The sequence below is a fragment of the Archocentrus centrarchus genome, unplaced genomic scaffold (genome assembly GCF_007364275.1).
Source record: "Archocentrus centrarchus isolate MPI-CPG fArcCen1 unplaced genomic scaffold, fArcCen1 scaffold_26_ctg1, whole genome shotgun sequence".
NCBI lineage: Eukaryota > Metazoa > Chordata > Actinopteri > Cichliformes > Cichlidae > Archocentrus > Archocentrus centrarchus.
The window spans coordinates 3,213,584-3,236,297 of NW_022060256.1; the positions used below are offsets into that span (position 1 = coordinate 3,213,584).

Genomic DNA, 22,714 nt, shown 5'->3' on the forward strand with positions numbered 1-22,714 from the left:
TAAGGTGGAAGTGACCTCGCAATACACCCCGTTTCAGAGACAAGACCTGAACAACATAATGTGTGAAAAATAGGGTCATAATTAGCTGATTTATCAGAACTTGGCCCCAGTCAACACAACTTCACAGGTCAGATGACCCGAGCTGAGTGTGCTGTGTCACAACAGAACGTGATTAACTGCAGCTGATTATCAGGTCACATTTGAGTCCATGTGGACACAGGTGTTCAAACAGCAGCAGTCACATGATTCGTTAGCAAGGCTGCCACCTGCAGGACTGAAGCAGGACTGCAGGTTCATTTCTAACTTCAACATGAAAGAGAATAAATGCGATTCAGGGCTCTTTTGTTGACATTCATTTATATATTTACAGCCTGAAACCTATTGCTCCCTGCTCTTTCCTTGATTTCTGATAGATCACTAACGAGCAAGATTATAATTTGATAAACAACAGTGTCACTTGTGCAAACATACAAATGTCTGTGGTCTTTACCCAACCCAACAACAACAGATAGTAAAGCCCGTGTTTACTGTCTGTGCAGCTCCGTGTGATGAACGTAATTATTGGATCGCTGATAGCTGCTTGTTAAGTTCACAGTTTAAACTGAATATAAAGATTTTTACAGTCGCTGGTTTCACGCTCCTTATCCCAAAGCTTTGTGTGACTACCACCTAGCGTTCGACCGCTGACACTACACCAACAACACTTATTTCCAGGCAAAGTGAGTGTGCGACTCAAATCCGCTTTTACTGAAACAAAAGCGAATCGATTCCAAATAAAACTATTTTTTTTTTAAAATCAAAAAAAGGAGAAGCAACTAAAAACACGTTGTGAAGGGATAAAGGGCCATATTTACCTAAAATAGCCGATCAACGCTTAATGTACAGCGATTGCCAAACGCCAGTCTCCATTCAAGATTTTGTCAACTGTATTTCCTTGTTCACAAATACGAGAATCAGACCTGTCAAACACCCATAAAACATTATTTACATTTTAAGGGTATATTGTTTAATACCGGCTAATAAGTTGTATAATAAACGGCCAATATTAGTTTCCGTGCTTCACAGTCACACCAGAGGCTAATGACAGCAGCTCACACGGTTTGGGACATGACGAACTGAAGAAGGGGTCCTGGTGATTTTGAAGCGTCTGCAGTTATGTTTCAGTAAAGGGCGCTGCTGGAGACTGGCAGAGGAAGCTTTAAGTTGAAGCTCCGTCGATGCGGTTCTGACGCGGAATCAAGCAACGAAACGGGGTGTGAGGAGCGACAGGCCGGATAAAGGTTCGAGCTGTGCTGTCACTCACTTTAAAGTAGAACAGATCCAGAGGCGTGACCTTCGAGTCCAGATAATCCTCGTAGGCTTTAAACTGCGTTAGAGAATGGTGAAAGCGGCTGGCTGTGCTGTACGCCATCGTCTCTGTGTTGTACAATGCTGCTATGGCAACTGCCTTACCTGTTCCTCACGCGACAGGAAGCGGAAGTTGACCAGAGGTGGCAAAAGTACTGACATTCTGTACTTAAGTAGAAGTACAAGTACTTGTGTTCAAAAATACTTTAGTAAAAGTCGAAGTACTGGTTCAACTTCTCTACTTAAGTAAAAGTAAAAAAGTACAGGCTCTAAAATGTACTCAAAGTAAGAAAGTAAAAGTAGTTCTTTGGCAGACATTTCTACCTGCTATTTTTGTGTAAAGCTAAACAAACCTCATTATTATATATTATTGTAATTATATAAAATAAACATGAGAACACAAATGTTATTCTAGTCTAAATTTTAATCCTAATGAATGCACTCAGCTTGAATCTGTTCTGTAGGACACAAACTGTTAAAGTGAATTTAAACCCAGCTCTGTTCTCTGTGTCCTCCATAGTAGAGGGTGACTGTGCCTCCACCTAAACAGCAACATGAGGATCCTCAGGGGTTACAGTGGGATTCAGAAGGTGGAGGAACCCTAAGATCAGCTGTAGTGGCTCTGCATGGGGAGAAGAATCACAGCTTTCTATTGTAGCTGCAGTAAATGATGTTGGTGTGCAGGCTGTGATCAGCTGACCTGCTGCTGCTGCTCTGAGGTTTACTGCTCTGTGTGGATGAAGTGAACTCACAAAGATGTAACTCAGAATTTCACAGCTATCTGAGCTGATCTCCATTCCTATTAATGTTGGATTCAGTGAATGAATCTCAGCATCAGCAGCTTTGATTCAAACTCATCTCTGCTGCACTGATGTAACCTGTAACTCTGACCACAAACACAGCCTCTGTGCACCAACACAGAGCTTTACTGTAAATACAGTACAACAAGCTAACCTGTTTATCACACACTAAATTGCAGTATTTTCGTACAATCTTTGAATTACACAAAGTCAGCATACTTCAGTTTATTTTCCAGTCCTTACCTTTAAATCTAACCTCTCTTCTTCCTCTCCTGTCCTCTTTCTCCATCTCTGAGTGAACTTCTCTCTCTTTGCTCTCCCTGAAATACAGCAGCTCTTCTTTTAGCTAGCAGACACACTGTGTGACAAACTGCACACACTTTGTGTGTTTGCTGATATTTGTTGAGCATTTAGAAACACTGCATTTAAAATTACCTGCCACACGTTACTCCCTTCATGCTCGCTCCTCTTCAGTAGCGCTAGCTAAGCTGTTTATGTGCCGCGAGCACAACTTACGGACTCGGTCTCGGCCCACTGTAACCCCTGATTATAGGGCTATAAATGAGACATTAATTATATGGGTTTACGTATTTAATCCCTTTGTACCCGATAAGCCCCGGTGATGGAGGATACGCCAGTACGATTGTCTCTTATCTGTTATTATTCCTCCGTTTAGGCTCAGATCGTTTGACTGCGCACTGACTGGAAATGCAAACTTCTCCCTGACGTGTTAAAAAGTAACGAGTCTGTTTGAAAATGTAAGAAGTAGAAAGTACAGATACTTGTGTAAAAATGTAGGGAGTAAAAGTAAAAAGTACTGAGAAAAATAAATACTCAAGTAAAGTACAGATACCTAAAAAATCTACTTAAGTACAGTAACGAAGTATTTGTACTTCGTTACTTCCCACCTCTGAAGTTGACACGACCGTGTCTAACGTTTATTAATTCTCTAAGATCATTATCTCAGAGAAAACACATTTAGGAGGTACCAGAAATATCAAATCGAGCAAAACAGACAAACCCGGACATTTCTGGAGGTTTGAAAACCCGGTGGGATAAACTGGTCAGAACCAGTCAGCAGCAGGCGGGCATGAAGAATCAGAAATAAATACCAGCCACATAAATAAGTTATAACCTGATCATTTTTCACGGCTCCAGTGAAGGCCAGAATTCACCTGCGAGGATATGAAGTCTGGTTCCAGTTATATTTGATTTTACTGGTAGGAGCAAAGAGCCTCAGAGTGTCGCACATCACAGTTTGTTTGTGTTGCACCTTTGCATAGGAAAGGAGGAATAAGTGGCCAAGCCGCTGTGAGGGAGGGCATTTTTCAAAACTCAAAAATGTATTGTTCTGCATCTATAATTAGCACAAGACCTTCCAGTGCTCGCGCATATATAATTAATCATTATATAGTTACATTTCCAACGATTCACTGAGAACAATGCAACATTTTTTTCCCCATAAGAAGGGGGATCAGAGGCCTTTGGTTCTCCCTTTGTGGGTCACGTATGCGACAGATAGTGTTGTTTTATCGAAACCGGTGACATGGCTCATTTATGCACAAGCTGTCCTTTGGCATCTGGGCCCTCACACACTGGGTTAGGGCATCGCTGAGAACAATCTCTCAGTCCCAAGTTGTCATTTGTCAATAGTGATATCTTTTTCTAGCACTAATCTAGCATTTCCTAGTGTCTAAGCCTAAGCAGTGAGTTAAAGTGAGAGTAAAAGGCAAGAAACAGAGAATAAATCAATAGGTGAGAAAAACGTCTCCTGGCTGATAAACCTAGAATCAGCATCAAGCCACCATCTCTACAACCTCCTCATCCAGGTGCTGCAGGTGTGTAAAACATGAACGTTGGCTCTGAGCACGCTGACACCAGAGCACCACCACCAAAGGACACTTTGTGATGTGGAGATGCAGCATTAAATCAAACCATGAATGAGAGCACATCAAATTTGGGGGGTATTGGTGCTACTCTGCTGCCCTGTTAACCCGACCCCTGAATGGGACAAAACTAAAATACACTGAAACAAAGAAAGCACTGCAGAGACATGATTTTAAAAATGCAGCCTAACAATAGAAACTCAAGTCTTCTGTAGCTCTGAACCAAATCCTGATGTTTTGAAGTGAAGGTCACTCCATGTGCAGGGTGCAGAGGGCAGAGGGCTCTTCTGCCACGATGGGCGCTAAGAACAATTATGACAGCTGATTTAGGTGATAAGACATTACACAGATAAGAACAAAGCAGGTTTCCACAGTGTGAAATAATGGATTACCAATGCCACTGTCACGTAATACAGGCCACAAAACCAGATTATAAAGTACACAGTGTAGGAATATTCATGATATATGCCACATATATATCTTACATACATTTACTTCCCTGAGAAATTTGTCTGGAAAATAACATAACTGATTAAAAATACAGAAGCTTATAATGTTCTGTGTCATCATGAACTTTGTGAAGACTACACAATGATAGAAATGGAGACTTCGAGGTCACCTTGTTGTTGAATTTCTCTGTTTTCCACATTCTGTTTTGTAAATGATGTAATCAAGATTGATAAGCAGTGACTATATGAAACTGTAAGTTGAATTAGAAGGTGCCAGTACTTCATGTCATCTCACACAGGCATGGCATGCAGTCTGACCCAGATATCTGTAAACTGTTTGAAATGGCTTTATTAAATTTAATAATTGGACTCCTTATTCAGTTTGTTTTGTATTAATTCCTGTTTGATAAAACGAACACGCAGAAACCTAAAGGCTTAAACAGCAACACACACACACACACTTATTTAAATTCCTTCAACAGTCATGGGTACGGGACAATGAAGGCAGCTTGAGAGTAAATTATTATCTTAGTGTGGAACATTAAAGAACCCAGCCTCCATAATCCTCCCAGTAGTTTCAGGATGTACTTTCTGTCACGGCTGCTGCGGCAGGCACGGCAGAGGGGACCTCAATGCAGGACAGCTATACGTGTACTTAACTTTATTGTACACACTTAAGAAGACTAGGCTGGTCAGGGACCAGCTACACAAAAAAACCCCTCCAAATTAGAAAACACAAAACACACAACAGACAAGCCAACATGGATGGCTACACTGACGAGGACCCGCCAAAGACAAAAGCAGAACATAAATACACAAAGGCATAACAAGGGACAGGCAACAGGTGAGGGGCACAGCTGAACATAATTACACAGATGAGACAAGGGGAAACAAAACTAAACACAAAGCACAAGGAACACAAGACTGTCAAAATAAAACAGGAAGTGACCAACCATGATGCACACACAGACTTAACAAGCAGAAATCTGACAGAGGGAACCTAAACATATGACTAAACAGAACCCTACTTGAACACAGGCTGACAACAGACAGACACAAGACAAGGGAGGGACACTGAGGGAAAACACAGGGAGAACTAAACTCCAGAGCTACAGGAGAGGGAACCTAAACACCACACAAGGAGACAACGGGAAGGGAACTAAACACAAAAGGGCCGAGACACCCAGGAACACCATCACAGGAAAGACCAGAACAAAGGGAAACCAGAATAACATACAAATAACTTATAACAGAACACCCAAACAATAACAAACTGAGGATCTAAACTGAAAGGAAATCTAAGAAAACGCAACTATAAAATACAACAAAACAGAACTTCACAAAAAGGAACATAAAACACTGGGCCACCGGCCCGGGACCGACAGCCCGGGGCCACCGGCCTGGGACAATGACACTTTCAGTTGAGTCCTCTCCGAAGGGATGAATGCCCACGCTGAGACGTGGAAGTGAGCTGGGCAAAATCAGAAATGAGATTTTCTCAAAATTAAGAGCCAACTTCAGACCACACAGTACAGCGCGGCTTGAAAAAGAGCCTGGAGCTCATCAACAGCATGTCTCCAGGAAATGGTGACCGAGTAGACTATTGTGTCATCTGCAAAACAAGGCAACAACAAGAAAGAGCCACTCAGGTCCAGCCAGCCATTTTTTCTTATCTAGTTAGGTTCAAATGGGAGCTCAAACCTATCCTGGGTGAATTTGGATGAGAGGCGGGGTACACTGGGACAGCAGATATCTCACCTTTTCCAAAAATCAAAGAAAGCTTCTCTGGGCATCTATGTCCCCTTTAATAACAGCAGTACTCTGTGTATGTATATTTGGATAGACTGGACAGTTTTACTGCAGTAGCTGTGCCTGGATTACTTACAGGGCAGCAGCAGCTGATGGACCAAAGAGAACCCTGAACCTCTCAGCAGCTCCTCCTCTAAAATCCTTCCTGCTCCTTGGGAAGAATCTCGCCTATCAGACTGGGAAGAGTCTCATTCTGCTTCTCAGGTCTTTGGCGAAAATCTAACACCCACTGCAGAAGAAAAAGTGATGTGTTAGGTGGAGTGTGAAGTGTATGGCTTTGTTTAACTATGGCCGTGGTGAAGCTTCTGTAACTGGTTTCTGCTGTAGCCTTTCTGTTTCACAGTCTTATTGTCTTTATTTTTGAAAACAAACTGTTTTATAAATATCACGTTTTCCATATTTCAGATCATTAACATCTTTTCTGAAGCATCAAAGACCCAAAGAAAGGTGAGCATGCTGCGATCACTGAGGTTGAACTTAACCTGCAGGGTCACATTACAGTGTAAGTGGAACTGACTGTGGTGCCTCCTTAAAGGTTCGACCTGTTTAGATCACAACTACTACAAGGCCTCTGTAACACTGCATGTCTGTGTTTACCCGAAAAACTGATCTGAGCTCAGTGGATGCATGAAACTAGAATGGTTTCTGATCATAGTCTCATGATGTCAGTCTGAATCCTGGCAGATCGACATGATTTGGCACCTTTGCTGACTGTAAAATAGAGAATGAAGCTTTCAGTGGGTATGTGCTCAGCTTCATGTGCAGAAAAACTGTCACTCTTGGCTGTCGTTAGACATTTTTATTATCATTTTGTTTAATTTTGCCATCCAGCATGACTTTTAATAGCTCTGCACTGACGTCCATGGAAAGTGAGGTAATGATCAAAAATGATCAAAAATCCTCTCACACAGCAGTCCTGTAACATATGGCCTGTATGTACACAGACAAAGAAGACAAAAGGGAGCAGACGGCAGAGGAGGAGGAGGTTACCAACCTGCTGCACCTTCAGAATGAGCTTTGTCACCAAGCTTCTTCTCATTTCTGAGGTTGCAGAGTGTTTTCTTCCCTAGAAATAAACCCTATTAAATTATTAACACTGTTATAAATGATAAATGTGTAACTTCTGTTCTTCTTTTCTTCCATGCTCATTTTACTTCTTTACTTTGATTTGGTGATCTTGATACACGCACTGAGCACTTTATTATTAGGAATATCAAAGTAATAATCAGTAGAACATGATTTTGCTCTAAAAACAGGTTTCCTTTCCCGGTGTCATGGATATTGATTATTGCATCACAGAATTCCTACAGATTTGTAATCTGCGCGTTTATGCTACCCATCGCTCCAGATCTACTAGGTTGGAAGCCAGAGACATTTGAATTAAATTCACATTTCCACATGAGGCATTCATTTACAGCGTGTGGGGATATTTTGGTCTGTATGCTTTGGTAATCACAGCTTACTGTGTCTGCATGGTTTGACCACATCTTAAGGTATTCAGCTGGATTCAAATATGGTTCCTCAGGGAGGCCGTCTGACAGCCTTTCCTACTGTCAGATATTATATTATTACTTTGTAAACAGCCAAGAAGTCAAGTGCACACAGAAAGGCAAACATGATCAGCAGTAATACACAACAATAAGCTGTGGCATTCAAACTATGACTGATCATGTGCGCAAATTTCCCAAACTTTGACTTGACTTCGAAGTGCCAAAAATTGCAGCCTCCTCTGTTAAAAGGCCCAGCTGCACAGCAGCAGGGGTGGCTGTAGCTCAGTAGGTAGAGCAGGTCACCTACTGATCAGAAGGTCAGCGGTTTGATTCCTGGCTACTCCAGGCTACATGCCAATGTATCCTTGGGCAAGATACTTAACCCTAAGTTGCTCTCCGACCGTCCCGTCGGAGTATGAATGTGTGTGAATGATAGTTAATTAAAAAGCACTTAGCTTAGCAAACATGGAAGTGCTTGTATGAATGGGAGTGCATGGGTGAATGTAAACATGTTGTAATAGCGCTTTGAGTGCTCTGACTGAGTAGAAAAGCGCTATATAAGAGCTAGTCCATTTACCATTCAACAGAAAACAGGTTTGGCCTCCGTGGATAGTTCTCCCCTTCATAACATCTATACGCTGGGTGAATTTTTTTAATAACTAAAAAACCTAGACTTGGAGAAGGCATTTGTCTACACTTGGGGTGTCTTGTGGAGGGGGACCCCCCAGGTGTATGGGGTATTGGGCTGCCTGTTCCCTGTACAGCCACAGCGAGAGATTGGTTTGTACTGCCATTGGTTTGATGGATGGATGGATGGATGGACTCACTAAACTTGATGTCTCTACAGTGTTTTTGCTGTGGTACAGACCATGCAAGAAGTATATAAATAAAAACAAACACTCCCCATTTATTCCGTATTTCAATAGTTTGATGTGAACATCAGCTATGATGTTCAGAGCTGTTACTGCAAATCCTGGCTAGAACACAATAGGGCTTCTTAATATAATTTAGACAAATGACAATAGCAAAAGCTATATGTTCAAATTTTAAGTAAATTTGCTGACAATAATTTTGTCCAGTCTTAAAAGACAGATTTAATATAAAGACTGTGACAACTGTGTTCTACAACATGGCAGCACTGACTTTTAGACCGTAACATTGTGCCCGGCCTCTGACCTCTTAACTCCTCATAGAAGACATAAGAGTCGAGGGAAAATTCTCTTTTAGTGACAGAGTGATGCAAAATGTGAATAAGGTCAAATGGTGGCTGATTAGAGTGGAGGAGGGAGCCCCGTGGTGCTCATATCTGAAAGGACAGGAAGGTTGTTGGTGAGTAATCAGTGCTCAGGCCTGTTTTAGACCAAAGTAAAATCTGTCATGACCTCAGAGGATTTGGAGAACGTCAGCCAGCACAGACCTGTCAGCGCACATACACACCTGTCTTTCATTAGTCAGCCACAGCTGTGGCAGAGTGGTGACCTCATTAGGACTTCACTGAAATATACTATGCTCACATATTTTACCATAAGGGTCTAACTTTAATGCACGAACAAGGTTGAAGATTCTCTCTGAATCTTCACATAAGCGTGTTTGGTATTGTTTAACAGCTGGCTGCATTTTCCCACCTAACGCAATTACAACACATGCAACAGATGTGTATATATTTTTAATGGTATTATTACATAAAAACTCCTTGTAATACATACACTTTTATGGAAAAAAAACACCTGGTAGAAAAAATATTGCTTTGGGATGTGACGGCAGCACAGAGCAGCTACAAGAAACCTACAGTTTGCCATAAATACAGTGTGGCAGATGCTACATGCGCTTTCAGAAAAAATACCATGTGAAAATCAACAAAAACACTGGCTAACACTCAGCTCCACTGTAATAACTGCTGTATTAACCTTTGTTATAAAAGAAGCATTCTGCTACATTTTTTACTTCTCCTTATGATTATGTTCATATTCATTTGTCATTTCACCAGCAACGTGTTTTCAGCCTGTTAATCTGTAAACTGAGGATAGCCGCGGTTCAGGATGCAAAATTAAAACTGTGTAATGTTCACAATGACAGCAATAACACATTTATTATACAGTCCTGATGGATGTGAGTACACGCTTTGCACAGGCTGACTCAACACACACACATAGGAATACTCACAGAATGTAATCTACTGAAATTTGTTCCGGGACATTATTTTTTCACCTACTTAAATGCAGTTTTTTTTTAACATTTTCATCTTGAGTCATATTTACTTAATTTATTTATTTAAGTTTGATTTTTTCAGGTTTAACAGAGTTTATATTTGGTGGCAGGAGTGATGATGGAGATTTTTCTTTGGTGTTATTTTTACTTCCACTGCAGTTCACCTGATGTTTGGTTTGATTTAAGAAGTAAAAGTATTTTGGTAATAAAACTATTTGCTTGATGATGGTTTGGGTTCAATAGGCGCCACTTTTTTTAAAACCAGTTTTCTTGGTTGCCTTCGAGGTGTCTCACACATGGAAAGATGTTGCTGCAGGCATGAAACTTTCTTCCAATTGTTCCATTAGTTCTAAGGTTTTGCAGACCAAAACACACAAAAAAGGGGACAGTTCACCTCCATGCTCAGAAACAAACGGATATCATTTCTCTGACCCTTTCCTCTGTGAGACTGGGCGGATTCGTAATGTCTGAAAACACATGAGAAAAACTTGCAAATCCAAAACCCTGCAAAACATTTCTTGTAAAGACCGAGTGTTCAGATCCATAAAAATGTTTGCACTTTGTGCTCAAATGGTTTCATCATAGGTTAATATGCAGGTTTTGCCAGAGGATTAAATTCATGACACTGATTTCAATAAAGCTTCTATAAAATGTACACCGATCTCAAATAAGTCAAACTATTAAAGCAACGACAGCATTTGATTTATAGACCAAACTGAGACCTGTGCTCGGTGTTATTCAGCACCAATCTCTCCATTGTCCCCTGAGGTGTCCCTGTGCTCCTGTGAGGCCATTTCACAGCTGCTGGCCGTCTGATACACCTACAGCTCCAACCTTCCCCAAAACTAGTGGCAGCTCTTTCTCTGCATCTTCATCCCTGCGGTGACGGCGGTGGAATCCCGGGAGGTCGTGACTCCGGATTTTTTGGGGGGACAGCCGGATGCTAAAATGATAGTTTTGATGGACAGTTTTCTCCCTGATCCCTCACAGCAGTCCAGGAAAAGGGGGGAGACTCCGGAGAACCGATCCACGCTTTCTTACTCATTATCACAAATCTGGTGTTCAGAAAGGGACAGTTGGTCGGTGTGTACGCTCGGGCAGCAACACACACGTCTGAATCACTCGGAGTGAGAGAGCTTTTCACATCTCAAAAAGTGGCTTCAAAATATGCATAACAGCATTTGTGATTTAACAACAAGAAAATATTTATGATGTCATCATTTTCAGTGTTTAAAGCTGAAATCCACAACCTATTTTACATTTTTGTCACATTCATGAAAGAGTTGTGCTGCTTCTCCACTAATTTTAGACGTAATATAAAACATTATTCTTTCAGACTGGACTTTTTCTATAATGAAGTTAATCAAATTTCACACAACATAACTTTGCTATGAGGAATGACATCGACTGTAAAACGATGATGGGGTCACTGATCAGTGATGCCCTCTACACAAATAATACCTACAAAAATCCACCGCATTATTTTCCTCTGAAACGACATACTGACATACTGACATACTGACATACTGACATCCTGTATTAGAAGAAAAATAAAAGGCCCTGACACAAAGACTTGAGTTTGGCCTTCTACTTACTACAAAATGCACTTTATGACTCAAAAGCCACAACTTTGACATCCAGTTTTTATTATAATAAAAGCAAAAGAAAATGCAAATCATTTCAGGCCACACTTGAGTCATAATCAAGCATCAGGCCACACAGTCGAGCTGAGATCCTGGCAGATCAGCTGATCTGCAAGCCACTTTTCAACTCAAGTCAACCTCAGCTTCTCCTTTCACACAGCTTCTGACTTCTGATTGTTGTTCTGTGAGTGTCTATGTGTGAGGTGGGGGCTCTCTGTGCTGCACTTCCACCTCCAGCTTTTCCTATATGGACATGGAAGGATGGGAAGCAGCCAACAGTGCCGTGTGCTTTCCACCTGGACACAGGGACAGGCTAGAACAGCGGCGTGTCTCCAGTAATAACTGAATCTGATACAAGGATACTGTCCTTATTGTAGCATCTTTCTTTTAGCTAGCAACTCATTTCTCTCAAACAGTCCTCATCAAGAACATGATTAAAGTTATGGATTTCAGCTTTAACATATGTACACAGAGGGCAACATGAAGCAGCACAGAGCATCACTGACTCAAAGACAACATCCAACTATGATCACAGCTTCCAAATGAGAAGCTCAGCAGTTGTACTTGGCAGCCCTTTGAGGTGTATCCACACACTTCACAGATACCTGGAATGCTTCAAATATGATAAATAACCACTGTCCGTTTTGGGGTATGCCCATTTATCCAGTTTCTATGAACCTATCCAAACCTGTACTTGGGCCAGTACTTGACCTGCGCACGCCTCGGTGTTGCTCCTGCTTGGATGTTTGCCTTCACCGCGGGAGGTTTTGGAGGCGGTGGGGTTTTCCTCCTCTCTTTGCTCCTGTCTGTGATGGTGAAGCCTTGCTCACCTTTGTCGTGCAGGCTGACTCTGGGCAGGAAGTGGGTAGAGACGTGCTGAGATTTGACTCGGGGACTGGACCCCATTTTAGCTTTCCCCCTCTTATTGAGGGCCACGAACCACTCGCGACCAGTCCTGTGGTTCCTGTGGATTACTGAGGCATACGTGTTGTAGCTGTTCTCCTGGAAACGTTCCCTGAACTTACAGTCATCTGTGAACCGTTCCTACAAAGGAAAGGAAACGCAGGGTGTTAACAGGTATTATGCCTTTTCATTTTCTCAGTTTTTTCTTAGTCATTTTTTGAAGAACAAACCGTGCTGGATTTGTAAACTGTTACGACGGGCACTGTGTGGCCTATCATGATGTAACCTAACTGTGTTGATCCTGTTAGTTGAAACTGATATTTGTCTTTAAGTCAGGGAAAGAAAAACTAACAACTAATTTTCTTTTACAAGAAAACATCACCCCAAAGCAAGCAGCTGGTGGCTGACCTTTGACACATTTTCCCAACTGTAAAAGTGTGCACGCATCAACACATAAACACACAAATGCTGTGAGAAACAATCTACCTTCAGGTCCCCGGGAGCCGAACGTGGACCTTTAAGCCTACAAAACAACATGAACTTGCATTTCTAATGAGACACGGATCGTGTGTGTGCTGCAATCATTCCAACAGATCTCAAATGTGAGGAAACATCAGATGATTCGTGGTGCTAAGTTTAATAAGTTAGTTTAATTAGTTATGTGACTGTTTGAAGCCTCCTTTTCTTGCTCTGTGTACTGAATTCATTCAGGAAGAACTTGAAGACACAGGCTGCTGCTTTTCTGACCTGTTCACAATAGCAGTGAATTAATCAGCAGGTTTTTGACTTTCATCAAACTGTGTGGACAATTTGGATATGGAGACGAAAGTTTTCATCCCATCCTGGTTCTCAAACAGAGGATGTGCACGGGGCAGGTTTACATCAGACTACTCTTATATGGTAATGCTGATAATATCATGAAGTCTGCAGAGGAAAATCCTTAATCAGTTATTAATAATAATCAAAATGATCCAAATATTCTCCAGAACACCACTTAACATGACAACCATGATGCCAAATGATGGTGCTTACCCACACACATAGTTCAACTGTATTAAAATGGTATCATTAGGTTCAACCAGACTTTCCGTACCAAAACGTCAGAGAGAAATAGAAACATGTAACCAGCGTGCAGCATCTGCACACACTTCATGCAGATATTCGTTGAATGTTCCCATTTGGTGCCTAAATATATCTCGAGTGGGAAACTTTGACATGTACCCAGGGATGCCTGCTTTCTTGCTGCAGCATGACTTCCTTGTATAACCTCCTGCCATTCTGAAATAAAACAAACTGTTCTGCTTTGCTGAAGAGTGCAGCATAGCAGAAAATGATGCCATTACAGCGTTCGGTAAACATGCCAGTCACAGGAGAGTGCACCGCAGCCAAACAGCACAAACCTTTAAGTTATTCAAAGTGACCGACTGCTCCTCTGGGCTGATGTTTTTAAATGATGATTTTTAAAAGTACAGAACTCCAGAGTGCACTGAAATGAAATCCTGCATTTGAGCAACAAAGCAGCTCTGGTACCAGTCAGGGAATTAGGAGCGTGTATGAATGTCCTCACACACACACACACATGTATGCACACATAAGCATGCATACCAGGAAGAAGATTTGGCCCGTGCTGCGTTTCATAGGCTTTCATAGCTGCAGCCAGATTCCAGAGATCTTATTGTAAAAATCATAATGCTTGTACAGCTGTTTAACCCGACTCTCACCCTGCTGGATTGGTTACATTCTTCCAAAGCGTCCGTTCCCATGATCCTCGTTTAAATATTATTCAAATATTTCTTCACAAATATGTCCTCTTTTTGTCTTGCTACTACAGACACATAGGCCCCATAATGTACTTTATATATTTCAATGTCACAAAGCTCTCACCCCACTGTGATATGCAGAAACTCAAGGGACCAGATATGACATTTACTTAAAGAAAGCAAAACAGAGCATGAAATGTTATTCAGTCCATTTTTGAGGAGACATTTGAATAAAAACCAAAAGACTACTCAAATCATCTCAGACTGGTTTCTTTGCACTATGGTCCAGAAACAGAGATGATCTGAGCTTCGTGGCGTGGCCCATTATCCTGCTGGAGGATCAGAAAGATCAGATGGTGGTACACTGTGGTCATAAAGGGACTGACATGGTCTCCATCAGCACTCAGGTAGGCTGTGTACTCATTTGGTACTAAGTGTACCATGAAAGCATCCACCACATCATTACGCCACCACAAGCAGCCTCAGCTGTTGATTCAAAGCTGGATGGATCCATACTGTCACTCCAGATTCTGACCCTACCATCCATGTGTAGCAGCACAAATGGAGACTCATCAGACCAACAACAAAGTCACTGCAATCACCTTCCTTCTCCACTCTGATGCTGGTATATAACATCAAAGGACTGAGATTATACAATCATGTTACAAAGTAATTTATGTGCATTATGTTATTGTTACAATAACATAATGCATTTGTTTTTTTTAAATCAAATAGTCAGTTATTAAGTTAGTTACCAGCTTCCCTGCTCTGTTTGTTGGAAAAAAGAAATCTGGACACATTTGTAACAGTTTGGTTTCTGCTCCTCGGCACACACTCCTGTGGTTGTGTCGGTCAGGTGAGCTGCAGTGAGGGCACAGAGGAACGTTAGTTTGTGCCGTGGTGATAATAAGTGTCTTCTGAAGAATTCAGCTTCACATTTTGAAGTGCAGACTAAGCACTGCTCCAGTACGCCGATGGTGAGGCCAGCTGGTGTTACATCGTAAGAACAATGGCCGTCAGTCTGTTTCTGGTTGTGCAGCACGTGAAATTCTACCAGCAGATCCTCAAGACACGCTTATAGAAATGCAGAACATGTAGTGGTAAATATCCAGGAGGCTTCACAAACTCCGGGCAGTAAATCTAACAAGCTAAATGCAGACATATTGTAAGCAGTTAGTTTTGTCAGGAGGTAACAGATTACATTTTTCCTGGCAGTAATCCTGTGATTTGGTGTTAGAAGCTTGGGGCTGTTGTGCAGTTTATACTCAGGCATTAAAAGTGTGGTAAACAGCAGAAATGCAAAGGAAACAGCACATTCACAGAAATCTACATTTATTTCCTGAATGACATATATGATATCTTTCTGCCACTCACTTCTGTTATGTATGTGTGTGTGTCTTATCTCTAACCCCTCACTCACTGCTTGTTTAACAAATGCTGGTGACCCTTTCACCTTTCTAAAGATTATGTTTGCGATAGCCTGCTGAGGAGGACATGCAGCCCAGTGTGCCACTATGAAAACATCTAAATAGTAAATATGACAGATGATGCAACAAGATAAGGTTCAGCCTGTCACCTGATACCCTGCCGCGGGGCCTGAGCCTTTCTGAGGCCCCCAAGGTTTACATCCACTCCCACATCATCGAGGCAGTTGAATAGCACAGTGCAGCTGTAGCCACAGATTGGAGTTTTAGCTGTACAAACATTTCTCTGAAGGCAGAGCTGCTCTGGAGGCAAAAATAAGCTCCAACTGCAGGAGGGAACAAGACTATCAGAGAGCAAGGCATCTAACTGGCAACGCTCTACTACAAATAACAAACTCTGACCAAAATATCAAATATATAAGCTGCATGCATAAGAATATAAGAGTAAAAGCCTACGATCAGCCTCTAGAGGCAGCAAAGGGTTGAAATCTGGCACAAAAATACCTCCATTCACCAAGAAAGGTGGAAGTGATACAGTGAGAGGACAGAGAACTACTGTTAGCTGATAAATGTGCAGTCAATGTGCAGAGAATGTTGGTGTATTTATTAAGTTTACAATGATGGGAAACATATATTGAAGATTTTCTCTTAAAGGTGGCAAAATGTAGATCATTTAACCTGATGGCGACAATGTAACCAAAAGTCAAAAGGTCACTGGGTTTTACAGACATACACTCTGCATAGAAGACTGATCTGAAACATGAAGTGGCTTGGACCTGCATTCCTTCAGCTGGCCAGCAGGTGGCAGCACCTCTGACTCCTCCCGTTTGTATAGATGTCTATGGTCTCCCTGTTCTATGATCTCAATAAAAGCTTTCCTGAGGAGTTTAAAAGCTCAGCTATTTCAAGTCATGATGAATACATGCAGTTCATTTATGTGACTCGTGGTCCTCACTAGAGTTAACAAAGAGGCTAAAGCAGGCTGAGTTTTATCGTTAGCCAGCGAGCGTGCTGTGTGCCTACAATGATTTGCAGTCTGACTTGCGATCATAGAGAGAATAAAACCTGGATGTAGCTTTGGAGTCGGAAAAATGAAGTCAGTGCGGAACTGCCTTAAACCTGCATTCTATTTGAGGGCCACCAGATGGCGATAGCTGTGGTTGCAAAAGAATTTCTGGTCCCATAATAGTCTATGACAGTGGTTCCCCAAGTGTGTGCCAGGGGGCCCTGTACGCCACGAAGGTACTGCAGGAGGGCCACAGTATTAACAGAAATTCAGTTTGAAATTACTCACGAGTATGCATGATTACATATTTATATAAAAAGGGATTTTCTGGTTTTTAAGTGGGCCGCAGCGGTCCTGACTTTGGGAATGGCTGGTCTATGGGATGCTGGATTCTGTAAACACTATTCTGATTAGTTTATGGGCTCATTCACTCGTCTCAGGCAAAAAAAAAAATGAAGTCTATTTTGTAACTCTTGGTCTTACTATGTTTCAGAATGGACGATTATCCATGATTTACTGTACTTGATTCGTCAGTCGTCACCTGAAGGTGAAAATGCTAAAGTTGCATGGATGTGCAGCTATGTCCACCCTGGTGCAGCGATGGTTGTTTGTCACGGTGCTGTCTCCTGATATCAAAGCTGGTTCAGTTTTGGTTTATATTTAAATCGTGTTTGGGATGTTCTGTGACCTCTGGAAAGTGTGTGATTCACTTCTGGGCTAATACGAGCTGGTAAAACAAATGAATATCTCTGCTGGTGGATAGCACACAGTCACATGAGTACAGTTCTAACAAGCTGTGGCTGAGACTTCGCTTTGAGGGAAAACACCACATTGCTCCCTGCTGACACGGTTTCATGAAACAGTGTCGGGAGCTGAGGGCCCATAAATCACAGACTCTCCAGCCCTCTGATTGTTGCTTGCCCAGCTGATTGTTTACTCAGCATATTGATTTTCAGTTTGCGGCTCACTCCTCTGTATACTATCAGACGTCCCAGACCGGATTTAATCTGCTCTTCACATTAGCACATGCTAATAGGGAGCTGCTTCTATATCTGCGCCTGCCAAGGCTCCCGCGGATGACTCGTCGGTGCGGCTGGTTGTTGGCTGTCCGGCCTGCTAATGGTGGCGAGGCCAAGCTGCTGTGGGTAGATTTGGGCTTGCAGTGTGTTTGGGGGGATTTGAAAACCTTCAAAACTGTGCCTACAGATTACAGCAGTGTGCAGTGACATGCTGATGTCAGATTTGGGGATTTTTGCCATGCGGCACAGATGTAAAGCTGCACAAGCTAATAAATAAAACAAATATCTGCAATATTCTAATGGATAAATACACCATGGGCCCACAGATGTTTGCTTCCAGCAGAGAGGGGCATGATGGCAGCACAAAAGAAGCCAAATTCAATTCTGGAGCTGAGCTTACATGTTTGCAGAAAGTCTCAGAACACAACAAATGGTCAAAATAGACAATTTAAAAAGTTTTTAGGTCTTTGAAGCTACCTTTATTAAATTTGTCACTTTTATCCAGCTTTGCACCTCTCAGCCACCAGTGTGCCACACTGCAAGCTACTGAGTGACCAGCACGTGAACATAATGGAGAGGTTGGTTTTAGGTCAGGTTAGTTGTTAGAAGGCTAAAGCTGCTGTAGTTAGCTAGGGCACCAACGAAGGACTCAGGCCTTTCTGAATAATCTGTCACACAGTCTGTCAGGATTCCCAGGTTCAGTACGGAGAGCCTGAATATCTGACTTATCATTGCCAAATGCTTTTTGCGCTCATTAGCATACTGGACATCCGAGCGCAGACTTTCCCACTTCTTCCTGCTGATAGTGCTCACATCTTGTTGTCTGTATCCACATCTTAACCTCAGTTTTTTATTTAGGCAGCTCTGAAATCTGAACTCTGCTGGTTATGGAGTTGAAATTTATGCCCATTTAAAAACAAACAAAGGCAGAGGTAAGTTGAAATTTAGAGTTTATTAGCATCTTGAAATTTCAAGATGCTAAAATTCCTAAAGCCTAAAATTTTGACATTTTTTGTAGCAGAAGCTGGAGGCAGGAAACGGAGATCTTTTTATTTTTCTGATTTGTGTCTCTGTTATTTCATTTGTCATCACCACAAGTTACCAGATTTCACTGAGTCCAGGCTCGCCATATCACCACTCGTCTTCTGTGTATGCCCCCCAGTAGTTTGTGGACCCTGAACTGCAGAGCATATATTGAACTTCCAGGACTGCAATTGGATAATAATAATAATAATAATAATGTTGCTCTGTGTCTGTCTGATATGGAAACAGGCAACTCGCATTGACAATATCATAAGGATACAATATGTCAGCATATGAGTCTGAAACTTTGAATAAATCTGAGGCATTAACTGGAATGTAACAGTGCAAACATTAGCCAGAGGCCACAACCTGTATAAAACCAAACTGCACATAGCTAATTAATCATATTAAGAGCCACTTAACTGGGCAACAACATACCAGTCAGCACTTGTTTTGTGCCACTTCAAGTATCCCTGCGCGCTCAGCAGTCTGCGTGTGCTGAGTGAATTTAATAGCGTTGGGTTTGAGTGGATACTCACGGTTGCGTGGAGCCGTCCTCTTTTATTCATGGCCAGGAATCTGTTACTGTAGACCCCTTTGATACCGATGACCCCCTGAGAAACCGCAAAGAGCTCCAGGACACCTGAGAGGACAAACAACGTGATCTGATGATTGACTGGTGACAGAATGTATTTTTACTCCTCTTGTGATTTTCTGTCTCTTGCTGCTCGTCTTCACTCCAAATAACAGACTCGACACGATCTGCTCTGCTGTCATGTCAGCCCTGTTATCCTGTTCAGCTGCACCTTTGGGACTTATCTTCATCTCTTAGTGTGCTTCTTTAGATCACTAGAGTTCAGACGGGTAGAAAAAAAGGAAACACGGAGCGCTTCTTCTGTCTTTAATTACCCTTTGTCCAAATCTCTACGATGAAAGATTTCTATGGGCTGTTTTGGAGGAGTCACAAAGCAATCATTGATAGTAAGAAGCAGACTTGTTTGAAACAGAATGCTGGATCTGAGGACCATAGATGAAGACCCTCTGAGGTCACCAGGTTACACCATAATGTCAATCCCCTCCTTCGGTGCTGCCGGCAGGTTTAATGGCTGTGGTAGTAGACTGGTTGCACTAGGCTGAATCTCCCACTTTTGCTTTATAAAAACCGTCTTATTATTAATGACAACATTTTGTGTCACCATGGAGATGTGCAAAGCATTACATAATGCACTTGTCTAACTAGAGAATTTTCTTAATTTTACAGAAAAAAATGAAGTGTGTGTGTGTGTGAATATTTCCCCTGCATTCTGTAAGTCTAAATCCCTCATTACTTGCCATAATCAGGGGCCTGAGCCTAACAATGAGCCACTGAACTGGACAACAAAAAATACAGGCAGTTATTCCCCTGGTTTTGAAGAGTAAATTCTAATATTTTTCTGATCTGTCACTTAGTGCTAATATGCAAACTGTGCACTCATGCAGTCTGTGGTTCCACCTCAGAGGTGGTGATCACGCTCTGTGATAGGAATCCAACCCCATGCTGAACTAAACCTTACCTTAGCAAAGACAGAATCATTTGGTGCTGATGTGGCTTCTGTGAGCATTTGAACCATGATTAATTTGGACTCATGATCATCTATTTTTTCCCATGCAGGTTAACAGCATGCTGGCTCAGAGGCCACTGCAGGTCAATATGAAAAATATGGAGAAAAATTGCGCTGAATAAATATGATTTTTTGAGGGGAAGCTAAACTAGTGAGAGTTTGCAGATTCTATTGTGCTGCTCTTGATTTCACTAAAATGTAACTCAGATCTCTTTTATAATAACACTCGAGAAAACTGTGTAAACTGTGGGGTGTGGGGCATAAACCCTTTTCTGCATCGGAAGCGAGCCATGCCAGAAAAAGTCTGGGAACCACTGCATTAAACAAAAGATTCAATATAATGAACTGTGAAATGAACCAGAAAGATGCGCACACTGTTGGACCCACACTTCCTGGTTGATCTTATTCAAATAATCCATAAAACACTTCAAGTTTAACTGGCTTCATTCGTTTTTCTGTAGGCAGGAAGAACTGCTCCCTCGGGGCAGAGAGGTCTCACAGCCAAACGCAACTCGCTGCAAACATTTTGAACTATCTGTGACTTGCATCTGATGCGATGTGTTGGTAAAAGAATCGTCATATTACAAACCTAAGACGCCCAGTCTCCTGCTTGTCTGCTGCTCTGTCATGCAGGATTCAAAACCACATGGCTGAAATCCATGTAACCTGACAACTCTTCTAAAAGGGACCATGAAATGGAGGCACAAGTGCACTTTCACGGTGAGCTTTTGCTGTTTCAGATGAACGATGAAGGATCTGATGGTGCAGTAAAAACTGAGAGTCTGATTTATGGCTTCAGTTGAGGAGGGTGGGACTCTGCATTTTAAAGCTGCTATATTAAAGAAAATAACTTCTTCCTTTAATGTTGACAGTCAAATTGCACGCTGGTTTGTGCTGTTCTCTGTAAAGTAGCATTCACGGTCGCTGTGCACTTCAGTGTGAAGCAGTTTAGACCAGAAACTGTTTTCAGTGTGAATGATTGGCTTTGCCAGGCACACTCTGATCATCAAACCCTGTTGGGAAATCATCACTTTAGTGATGTAAACGTCTGGGGGGAGATTTGTTTTTCTAGTCCAGCCAATCAGAAACACAGAGGCAGCTACATACACACCAAGGATTCATGGCCCATGTCCAAGTCCAGCCTGTAACTATATTGCTATGCAATTTTTCACTTATACTATATGTTTATGAGCAAGAACAAATATCAACAAAAATAAACTAGTGTTTACTGTTTGAGCTTTGTCACTTTTTATCATTAATATTTTATAATCTCAGCCTTAAAAAGAATCTTAAACCGCCTGTCTGCACTCAGCGTTTGTTTGTGGCTCCAAAATCTTATTTTTCTTAAATCAACTGAGCAAAATAATGTGTGTCAAACAACTCATTATTGCTCTTTATTACTTTATTTAGGACCTACTTTGTAAGTCGCAAAAGGAATTTTGCAGGTACAACAAAGGTGCTGAAGGCAATCCGTTCACTCAGTTGGCAATAATACATTTTAAAGGTAAATCTATCCTTTTTGTTTTTGCTTTGCATGTTGATTATGTGATTACTGTGATTATGTCAGTCATGCTGAGTTGCACCACATCCTGCTGCACCTGTTACTTCCACAAATAGTCTACCTGCCAACATCCCGGAGAGACACAAACAGGGCTCGTCAAACAGATGACTGCTCAGATATTTCACAGGCTCGGACATCCTAAGTTTAGCAGCGCGCTCCTTACCGTCTTCCTGTGTAAATCATCATTGTTCAGACTTGCAGGGATGACAGTGAAAACAGACGTCGCTGCGGACAGAACGGGATCAATTGGAACAAACGCAGGATCCAAGTGCGCATTCTCAGCGGGACGCACCGGATTCATCCACGCGTCAGATCTTCATAATTTAGTAGTTAAGCTGCTTCATGCACAGTAAAGCCGAACTGAATGACTTACTCAGCTGGTTGGGCTCATGGCTGCCGTTGACTCTACCGTCGGGATGAATCTGGAGATGGAAGCCGATGCCAACCCTGCAGTAGAGTCTACAAGTCCTGCGTCCCGAACTGATCCCCTCCTCCAGAAGTTGGCGCTCCAAAGAGACGTGCTGAGCTCCCGCAGCGGTGCAAATCAATTGAGCGAAGGTCAGAAGGTAAAGAGGAACTTTCATTCTTTCAAGAAAGAGACACCCGCTAGGCCACTAATAGCATTCTGGTGTCGCTCCTGAGATCTGAACACCAGAAAGCGTGCGCACGCACTGCATGCAGCGCTCCTAGGCATTACCCCGGCTGCAGGAGCTGGAGTGGTTCTGCTGGCACGGGGATATTTATAACGCAAATGATCTCACTTCTCGATGCATGCCTGAGCTCTA

The 22,714-nt window shown here is 42.1% G+C and overlaps 2 protein-coding genes across 5 annotated transcripts in view; both read right to left on the reverse strand.

Moving 5' to 3' along the window:
- The window catches only part of cfap299 (cilia and flagella associated protein 299), a 103,090-nt gene extending 101,639 nt beyond the window's left edge, over window positions 1-1,451 (reverse strand). For all 4 annotated transcript variants that reach the window (XR_004019410.1, XR_004019409.1, XR_004019411.1 and 1 more), the window contains exon 1: window positions 1,304-1,451. Coding sequence is in view for 1 of the 4 variants with exons in the window: in XM_030723490.1 (XP_030579350.1) it covers window positions 1,304-1,411 (108 nt within the window). In the remaining 3 variants the exon portion in view is untranslated. The remainder of the gene's footprint in view (window positions 1-1,303) is intronic.
- Window positions 1,452-12,281: 10,830 nt separating this feature from the next.
- fgf5 (fibroblast growth factor 5) lies at window positions 12,282-22,513 on the reverse strand. The gene is made up of 3 exons (XM_030723382.1): window positions 22,303-22,513; window positions 19,307-19,410; window positions 12,282-12,676 (listed from the first exon to the last, which is right to left on the reverse strand). Exons 1-3 carry the CDS (start codon window positions 22,511-22,513, stop codon window positions 12,311-12,313), a joined length of 681 nt encoding a protein of 226 aa, XP_030579242.1. The 3' UTR covers window positions 12,282-12,310.
- Between the last annotated feature and the right edge of the window lie 201 nt (window positions 22,514-22,714).